At 44.4% G+C, this 10,552-nt stretch overlaps 1 protein-coding gene across 1 annotated transcript in view; it reads left to right on the forward strand.

Moving 5' to 3' along the window:
- sergef (secretion regulating guanine nucleotide exchange factor) overlaps positions 1-9,062 on the forward strand; it is a 10,714-nt gene extending 1,652 nt beyond the window's left edge. The window contains 6 exon segments of the mRNA XM_024142192.2: positions 420-471; positions 473-522; positions 525-569; positions 1,673-1,723; positions 1,726-1,805; positions 8,856-9,062. Of these exon segments, the coding sequence (XP_023997960.2) occupies positions 420-471; positions 473-522; positions 525-569; positions 1,673-1,723; positions 1,726-1,805; positions 8,856-9,062 (485 nt within the window).
- Positions 9,063-10,552: the final 1,490 nt, after the last annotated feature.

The following is a 10,552-nucleotide window of genomic DNA, read 5'->3' on the forward strand; positions in this document are numbered from 1 at the left end:
CACCTCCCGCTTCCTCCTCCACATCCCCTCGTCCTCTTCTCCACCTCTTCCTCCTCCACATCCCCTCGTCCTCTTCCTCCACCTCCTCTTCCTCCTCCACATCCCCTCGTCCTCCTCTTCCTCCTCCACATCCCCTCGTCCTCTTCCTCCACCTCCTCTTCCTCCTCCACCTCCCTTCCTCCACCTCTTCCTCCACCTCCTCTTCCTCCTCCACGTCCCCTTCCTCCACGTCCCCTTCCTCCTCCTCTTCCTCCTCCACCTCCTCCTCCCACGTCCCCTTCCTCCACCTCTTCCTCCACCTCCTCTTCCTCCTTCACGTCCCCTTCCTCCACGTCCCCTTCCTCCTCCTCTTCCTCCTCCACCTCCTCTCCTCCTCCACGTCCCCTTCCCCATCTCTTCCTCCTTCCTCCTTTCTCCAGAGAAAGGAGAGCTGCTGGTGTGTGGGCAGAACCACAGAGGTCAGCTGGGACTGGTCACAGTTTAGAGGTCCCACCTTTCAACTCTGTCCTCTCATTGGTCAGAGGTTGCACACGTGTCCTGTGGTTGGGATTTCACACTCGTCCTCACTGGTGAGTGGAAGAGAATGTACTGCTCATTCCTCTGGGGAGAAAGACAGAGAATGACTGCTCATTCTCTCTGGGGAGAAAGACAGAGAATGTACTGCTCATTCTCTCTGGGGAGAGAGACAGAGAATGGACTGCTCATCCTCTCTGGGAGAGAGACAGAGAATGTACTGCTCATCCTCTGGGGAGAGAGACAGAGAATGTACTGCTCATCCTCTCTGGGAGAGAGGACAGAGAATGTACTGCTCATTCTCTCTGGGGAGAAAGACAGATAATGTACTGCTCATCCTCTGGGGAGAAAGACAGAGAATGTACTGCTCATCCTCTCTGGGAGAGAGACAGAGAATGGACTGCTCATTCCTCTGGGGAAGAGGCAGAGAATGTACTGTCCATCCTCTCTGGGGAGAGAGACAGAGAATGTACTGCTCATCCTCTCTGGGGAGAGAAGAGAATGTACTGCTCTGCTCATTCTCTCTGGGAGAGAGGCAGAGAAATTTACTGCTCATTCTCTCTGGGGAGAAAGACAGATAATGTACTGCTCATCTCTCTGGGGAGAGGACAGAGAATTACTGCTCATCCTCTGGGAGAAAGACAGAGAATGTACTGCTCATCCTCTCTGGGGAGAGAGACAGAGAATGTACTGCTCATCCTCTTTGGGGAGAGACAGAGAATGTACTGCTCATCCTCTCTGGGGAGAGAGACAGAGAATGTACTGCTCATCCTCTCTGGGGAGAGACAGAGAATGTACTGCTCATCCTCTCTGGGAGAGAGACAGAGAATGTACTGCTCATCCTCTCTGGGGAGAGAGACAGAGAATGTACTGCTCATTCTCTCTGGGGAGAGAGACAGAGAATGTACTGCTCATTCTCTCTGGGAGAAAGACAGAGAATGTACTGCTCATCCTCTCTGGGGAGAGAGACAGAGAATGTACAGTAGCGAACTGAGCAGCAGCTCTGACCTGGGTCGGTCTGGGTCGGGTCTCTGTGACAGCATCACAACACCTTAGTTGTCAAAACCAGAGACCTGAACGTCTTGACATATGTCTAGGTGTTCCTGCTTGTCATTTTATATCAACATGTTTTTGTTTCACCTCTCTCAGATCATGCCAGGTACGACGTGTGGATCTAATGCATACGGCCAGTTGGGTGTCTCAGAGCCGATCCTCATTCTGTGGTGCTACTGCCCATTCAGTCTGTAAGGGAGCCCGTGATCAGAGTGGCAGCAGGCAGATCCGACTGTCAGGTAAACACTGTCACTGACTGTCACTGGTAGACATACCTGTCACTGACTGTCACTGGTAAGACATACCTGTCACTGACTGTCACTGGTAAGACATCACTGTCACTGACTGTCACTGGTAAGACATACTTGTCACTGACTGTCACTGGTAAGACATACCTGTCACTGACTGTCACTGGTAAGACATACCTGTCACTGACTGTCACTGGTAAGACATACCTTGTCACTGACTGTCACTGGTAAGACATACCTGCACTGACTGTCACTGTAAGACATACTTGTCACTGACTGTCACTGGTAAGACATACCTGTCACGACTGTCACTGGTAAGACATACCTGTCACTGACTGTCACTGGTAAGACATACTTGTCACTGACTGTCACTGGTAAGACATACCTGTCACTGACTGTCACTGGTAAGACATACTTGGTCACTGACTGTCACTGGTAAGACATACTGTCACTGACTGTCACTGGTAACATACTTGTCAGACTGTCACTGGTAGACATACCGTACAGACTGTCACTGGTAAGACATACTTGTCACTGTAAGACTGACTGTCACTGGTAAGACATACCGTCACTAACTGTCACTGTAAGACATACCTGTCACTGGTAAGACATACCTGTTCAGACTTCACAGCCACGGAGCCTCCAAATGACATTCATAAATATGTTATAATTCTGACTACAGATCAAGCTCTGAATTCAAATGTTTACACTCACTCTGGTCCTCATTGCTGTATCTGGTTCTGTGTTAGTACGTGTGTCTCATTGCTGTATTCTGGTTCTGTGTATGTAGTGTTTGGTGTGTGTGTCCTCATTGCTGTATCTGGTTCTTGTGTAATGTGTGTGTGTGTGTCCTCATTGCTGTATCTGGTTCTGTGTAGTGTCTCCTCATTGCTGTATCTGGTTCTGTGTGTGTGTGTGTGTTGTTTGTCCTCATTGCTGGTATCTGGTTCGTGTGTAGTGTGTGTGTGTGTGTGTCCTCATTGCTTGTATCTGGTTCTGTTGTAGTGTGTGTGTGTTTGTTCCTCATTGCTGTATCTGGTTCTGTGTAGTGTGTGGTGTGTTTGTCCTCATTGCTGTATCTGGTTCTGTGGTAGTGTGTGTGTGTGTGTCCTCATTGCTGTATCTGGTTCTGTGTAGTGTGTGTGTGTGTCCTCATTACTGTATCTGGTTCTGTGTAGTGTGTGTGTGTGTGTCCTCATTGCTGTATCTGGTTCTTGTGTAGTGTGTGTGTGTGTGTCCTCATTGCTGTATCTGGTTCTGTGTAGTTGTGTTGTGTGTCCTCATTATCTGTATCTGGTGTGTGTGTTGTGCCTCATTGCTGTATCTGGTTTGTGTGTGTTCCTCATTGCTGTATCTGGTTCTGTGTAGTGTGTCTTTATAAGGCCTGCTTCCCATACTTCATTAGTCCCTACTGTAACAAAACCACCTCCCATTGTCAAAGACCCCTCTGTGCTCCACTCTCCTCCCCTTTTTCTTGTTGTAGAAACATAAATATTTTCATCCATTCCTTGGGTTGGCGACGGAACTGGGCATTATGTAATCTGGAGCACATCCATTTTTAGTCTAAATCATCTGAAACAATAGGACAATTTGGGCATTGGTTTGCACGTGTAAGGAAAGAGAGATTTGTGGGAGATTTGAGAAGAGAGAAGCGGTGTTTTAGATGGAGATGAGAGCTGAGTTACTGAGAGCAGATTGAAAGCGATGAAGGGAGAAGGAGAGCGATAGAGTGTGAGAGCTGAGAGCAGAGGAGGTTTATCTGAGAGTAATTGCCCCAGTGTGTAATTCATCAGCTGTTTCTCCTCTGAGTCTACCTGCAAGCTGACTGGCATTAGTATTTTGCTGCCCAGCAAAGAGGCCAACCTACCCGCCTGGCTGGCCCGCCTCATACTGCAAGAATCACTAAGGAGTACCACTGACGGGGGAAAGGACTTGCCTGGAATCAGAGGCTACCACACACACACACACACCACACACACACACCACCACACACAGCCTCCATGTGCATCAGGAGAACATTACCTGTCAGTTGTTTCGAGTTTGAACAAAACACTTCGGCTGTGCTATTATGACTGTCTAGCTGTTAGGCTGTATTGTGTTTTTAGGGCGTCTTTGTCTTCAAAATCAGCTCCGATGACCAGTGCAGGCGGTGGGTTGTAGATGCTGGTAACTGAACAGGCCACTGGCTGTAGACAAGAGAGAGTTGGACATTAAAATCATATCTAAATAAGCGTGTGATTTAGTACCCAAACAGGCCTGTTGTAAAAGTTTAGCAAATGCAAAAAAGAATGATTAAAAAAAAATATATATATATTAATCTGTTTCCTTTTCTGTCTCCAATGACTTATTGTGTTAGAGTGTTGACTAGTAACCCGAAGGTTGCTAAGATCGAATCCCCAAGCTGACAAGGTAAAAATCTGTTTTTCTGCCCCTGAACAAGCAGTTAAACTTCTTTGATTATAGGGGCAGCATTTTCACTTTTGGATGAATTGCGTGCCCATAGTTGAACTTGCCTCCTACTCTGTCCCAGATGCGAATATAGCATATTATTCATTTATATTGGAATAAAACACTCTGAGGTTCTAAACTGTTGAACATGTCGGTGAGTATAACAAACCAAGGCAGGCAGAAATCCGTTGATGAACAAATTCCAAACAGGAAGTGAAGAATTCGAGGACTGGTCAACGTTCAAACTCTCGCCTATTCAATTCCCTTGGTAAAGATAAATGGATTGTTTGCCTTCCTACGCCTTCCACTAGATGTCAACAGTCTGTAGAACCGTTGAATGAAGCTTATGCTGTGTTGTGGCTGGATGAGAGGGGAAAATGAGTCCCAGTGGTTCTGGCAGGATTGCCAGTTCCTGGGTCACGCGCTTCCTCATTGATATCGCCTTGCTTCCCATAACTTTCTAAACAGACACGAAAGGAATGCTCGTTGGAACGTTATTGGATATATATGATAACAACATCCTGAAGAATTTGATTCTCTACTTTAGTTTGACCAGTTTATTCGACCTGTTATAACTTTTGAAGTTTTTGTCCGATGTTTGCCTGCATCCGTGACGCGTGTGGAACATGTGCACCTGAACATGCTAGCAAAAGTACGCTACTTAGACATAAGTAATGGACATTATCGAACAAAACAACGATTTATTGTGGAACTAGATTCCTGGAGTGCATTCTGATTGAAGATGATAAAGGTAAGGGAATATTATGATGTAATTTCTATTTCTGATTGACTCCAACATAGCGAAGAAATTTTGTTCTTTTTGCGCGCCGTCTCAGATTATTGGCAGTGGTTGCTTTTTACGGTAAAGTTTTTTTGAAAATCTGACACAGCGGTAATTTTGACCGGGACTCCAGTAAGAGTAAGGGGTCTTCTAATAAGGCAATGGCTCTGTTTTTGTCTCCTAACTTCACTGCTGCCTCAACACCATATCTGGGGCTTACAATTCAGTCGTTTCTCTAAGAGGGGCTGCATTGTGCCATCCCCACGGCCTCCACAAATGGATTAGCTCCACTCAGACAGGTGTCTTGTACGCCATACATGTTTTGGTTTTCTTTGTTTGACTAAACAAATCTCGGCTTGAACAGACGGCCTATCGGGAACCAAAAACAATAGGACAGCCTATAGACACTTCATCGTAGAAAACAACAACCAATCTATCACTATCTAATTACTTTGACTTTGCTTTGATCCCAGGTGTGAAACCTTTAAACCAAAACCATTAAACTGCTAATTTTAGTCCCTTGTTTTTTTTCTGCTGTGTGATTTAAAAGATTGATGGAATTGTATGGTGTGCCCCACCCCCCAGTAGCGCCCCCCCCCCCCCCCCCCCCCCCCCCGCCGCTGCGTCTCTGAGGTGCGTCTCTTTGGGCTTCTTCCCAGGTAGTGTTACAGTATTTCTGAGATAAGAAACACAAAATGGCTTTCCTCTCCGTGTGTGTGTTTACACTGAAAAGGTTCAAGAACCTAGAGAGAGAGAGAGAGAATCACTATTGAGGTACTCTGTTATTGCTCCAGTCAAGCCCAGCAAATGACTGCGTATTTCTACTGCTTTCACATGAGGATTGCTTTCAGTGTAACCTTTCTACTACAACACATTACTAACTCTGTCGTCTTCCAAGCACCATGTTTGTATGTCGTGACCTTTTTGTAATGAGAGCCAAACTAAAATCAATGTGCACAGGCCAGAAAATACTTACGAGCCCTTTCCAACAATGCAGAGTACAAAGTAAGAACCTTTGCAAATAGAAAATAGTAACACATTAACGAAGCTATGTACAAAGTACTGGTACTGATTCCAATGTTGCAGGATATGTGAGGTAGTTTAAAGCAATTCCACCCGTACCTCTGCTTGCAGAGGGGTGGGTTAAATGCAGAAAGAACGCATTCAAACAGATTGAATGCAATTCAGTTGTACAAACTGACAGATTATCCCTCTTTCCCTAAATTTGAGGTAATACTATACATGTACGGTAGGGGTAAAATTGACTAGGCAAATCAGGATAGAATAAAACAGAGTAAGCAGTTGCATATGTAAAAAGGTGTGTTGGCGGTGTAAAGTTACAGGTATGTGTGAGTGTGTGGGTAGAGTCCAGGTGAGTGGTGTGGTAGAGTCCAGTGATGTGTTTTCTTGGGGAGAGTCCAGTGAGTGTGCATAGTCAATGCAAATGTCTGTATCATTTTATTAAACTCTCTACATTTTCTGTGCCCCTGCGAATTCTAATAACATAATAAAAAATTCCCCATCAAAATCTGTCAGTTTAACGAGAGATGTTTTTTCATGGCCTTCGTTTTCAATCCAACCGCATCTGCCAGTATCGCCCTCGCGCACTTGCGTTGAAAGGGCCAGAGCAAAGGCGGTGGTATGTCAAGACGCATGAACATCCCGAAAATCGAATATCTCTACTGAAAACGGTCTGTGGCGTCTGATACGGTTGGCCCCCAGGACAAAAACTATTTTGTCCCCTCTGTGGAAAGATGAAAAACTCTAACAAACACAAGAATCAGCAGGGACTCGGTCTGAAGTTGCGTACAGCTCTTCTGCCAACTTCTGTCTGTAGGTCCGAACAGTTTTGACCTGGGCTACACACTATATATAATACCCCTCTTGGAAAGATGAGTCTCTCTCTCGACGAACACGAGCAGTTAGTGAGCGTCAGGTATTGAGTTTAGGCGTGGCTCACAGTCGGCGTTCCAATCCATCTCAAAGGTTTCGATGGGGTGAGGTTTAGGGTTCTGTGCAGCCAGTCAAGTTCTTCACACGATCTCGACAAACCATTCTGTATTGACTTCGCTTTTGCAAATAGGGGCATTGGTCATGCGGAAACAGGAAAGGTCTTCCCCAAACTTGTTACAAAGTGGAACACAGAATCGCTAGGATGTCATGCTATCCTGATAGTGTAATTTTCCCTTCACTGGAACTTAAGGAGCCTGAAACATGAAAAACAGCCCCAGAACCATTATTCCTCATCCACCAAATCTTTACAGTTGTACTGATGCATTCTGGCAAAACAAGTTGAGAAAGCATTGGTAGCGTTCTCCTGGCATCCGCCAATCCCAGATTCCGTCAGACTCTGTTAGTGATTCATCACTCCAAGAAAATGCTGTTTCCACTGCTCCAGTCCAACGGCAGCAGCTTTACACTTACTTCCATTTGGAACATTTGCTATTGCGCATGAGTGATCTTAGGCTTGGCATGTGGACTGCTTGGCCAAGAAACCCATTTCATGAAGCTGAAAGTTGAAAGTTCCACCATGGTTTTTCCTATGAGGATTGCATGCTGTGTACTCGCTTTTATACACCTGTTACCAATGGGTGTGCGCCTGAAATAGCCAAATCCGCTTATTTGAAAGGGTGTTCACATCTTTGCTGTTAGTGGCCTAAAAATTAGGGGTTAAATACATATATTATACAGTACCAGACCAAACGTAGGACACACCTACTCATTCCGGGTTTTTCTTTATTTGTTACTATTTTCCACAATGTGTCTCCAGTCTGCTGGTCTCCAGTCTGCTGGTCTCCAGTCTGCTGGTCTCCAGTCGGCTGGTCTCCAGTCGGCTGGTCTCCAGTCGGCTGGTCTCCAGTCGGCTTTACTTGAATTTTGCCATAGACACACAAATTAATGATTTATGAGAAAGTATGAATTGCGCCCACGGAAAAGTATTTTCTATTTGATGGTTGTGTATTGTTCTTTATTATGTTTACATCAGTAGTAGAACAGTGTGTCCAAAAACGAATTATTTTTTTAAATTTAAAACTCAGTCCGGCTTTCAACTTCCTCTTTATAGGTGTGATGTCTAGATGGGTTGTTGCATCATCAGTTCCTCTTGTCATGTTAGTCATTACAGACCCTACAGAGATATTTAGAACTTCACAGAGATGTCCTGGTCAACTAGTCCATGTCAGCTAACGTTTTTTAAGCCCTTTGATTTTGTTGTAATGTTTTGAGTCACTCAAATATCACATGAATACACATTAGACATGGCAAAATGTGTAGAATTGCAAGCAAATTCTCTTTTTAAAACTGCAACATGTTCTCTGCACCCCGTGACAAAATGTGTAGAATTGCAGGAAATACTGTAAACTTTAAACCTGCTAAATGTTCTCTCCACTAACAAGATGGGTGTGAACAGTTTGTGTCATGGACAGTGCTTGTCCCTATAGAAATAGAGGAGGAGGGGGTGTTATATTACTCACTGTGAAAATGAATCAGCGTTTACCCACCTGTTTTTACCACTTACATCACTGGTTTACATTCTCCATTGATTTACGTTTTCCTTGGTGACGATCTTTATGCTTGCATTCATCTTGGCATGTCAGTGTTGTATTATAACAGGGGGTCATGTCTAGGATAGTGTTGTATTATAGTAGGGGGGTCATGTATAGTGTTGTATTATAACAGGGGGTCATGTCTAGGATAGTGTTGTATTATAACAGGGGGTCATGTCTAGGATAGTGTTGTATTATAACAGGGGGGTCATGTCTAGTATAGTGTTGTATTATAACAGGGGGTCATGTCTAGTATAGTAACACCAGTCTATGTGTTTTCCAGCTGAGGGAGATGTGTTCCTGTGGGGCAGTAATAAGCACGGCCAGCTGAACAGTAGCAGTACAGCCTCCTTCTTACCCAGACCTGTCCTCCTCGACCGCTCACCACTGGGTGGAGAGAAGGTTACCCAAGTACACAGTGGCTGGACACACCTGGTGGCCCAAACAGGTGAGAGAGAGGGGTCCTGTTTTTAGTAAGGAGGAAAAAGTTTTGAAATGTGCAGGGACTACCTGAACCGGTCTTATAAGAAGTGATCGTTTTCGGTACCGAAATGTTCAAAACGGCGGGCCTTACGGAACACAAAATCAATCGATCTTTTGGCATCGACTCTGACTCGAGAGTTTAAATATCGGTATTGATGGAGATGTGGATGATATCGTGAACACTGTTGAAAGAGGTAACACATTCTGAAGGTATAATGCATCATAAGACACAGTATGACCCTGTTACAGTGTCTATATACAGTATGACCCTGTTACAGTGTCTATANAGTTTATTTAGTTTTTCACAATTTAATATTATTTCAGCCCAGGACTACAGCATGACCTGTATATAATTCTATGGGTTTAGTTAGTTAAATTTGTTCTGCAAACTGAATAGTAATTTGTATTATTATTGACCTGTTTTTTTGCTACTTTGACTTCAGACGGACATGCCGCTTCGTCATGACCTGCACTCTGAACACAACTCCAGAGTTTTAAGAGAGTATAAACTTGAGACGCTGAGTAGACAAGAAATCCGGCAGTTGTTGTTAACAAATGACAACCTCTCTCCTTCCACCGGTATCCAACCGTTCTCCTGGTTTTGTTTTTATAGTATTTTATTTTTCATATGTTCATATTCTTTTTTATATATTTTATATTTGTCTCTAACTGCTGATGTGGATTAGTGGATGGTGTGGTGTTGTATGACTGATGAAGATGTCTGCATATTTTGACTAGCTCGTTCATCTCATGCTTTCTTGCATTTATACAACAATGGTATGGTAAACAAGTATTTTAAAAGCCTTTTCACTCACTTTTTCAGGTGGTGCAGCTCTTATAACAAAGGCGCCGGCCTTATGGCAACTGCCCGGATCAGGAGGGTGGTACAAGACTTCATGTGTGTGACAGGTACATCAGAGGAACCTGTTCCTCGGGAGCCGACTGCAACAGGTGTCATGACTTCTTCGAACCCCACCCACAAAGGACTTGCAGCAGAGGGGAGTGCCTAACGATCTAATGGTGTCATGTTGTCCACCTACCGGAACATCCAGGCCATGAGAGTGAAGGTGCCGGCAGTGCTGCTTCCGTCAACAGGCCCCAGAGCTGTCCTCAGAGAAATACAGGTAGATGCTGCAGGAGCAAACAGCAGAGTTGTGTTCATTGGGGAATAATGTTTTCAGAACAGTCATACATATTAACTTCTATAGTTACTTGGAAGTATTCCTCGATGGACTTGCTTGCCATCCAGGGTTGGGTGTCAATTACATTTCAATTCCAGACCAGTCAATTCAGGAAGAACACTAACATTCCTTTATCTTCAATAACCAGGTTTTTATCCAACCTTTTTATGCAAGTAAAGTACATATTGGATAAAATGTTTAATGACGGGCCTGAAACAGAACATTTCTGGGTAAACTTAATGTCGACCAAACAAATAGGTGGGATTTTTTGGTCTGTAAAATTAATTATGTGAGAAATGG

This window comes from Salvelinus sp. IW2-2015, unplaced genomic scaffold, assembly GCF_002910315.2.
Source record: "Salvelinus sp. IW2-2015 unplaced genomic scaffold, ASM291031v2 Un_scaffold3008, whole genome shotgun sequence".
Lineage (NCBI taxonomy): Eukaryota > Metazoa > Chordata > Actinopteri > Salmoniformes > Salmonidae > Salvelinus > Salvelinus sp. IW2-2015.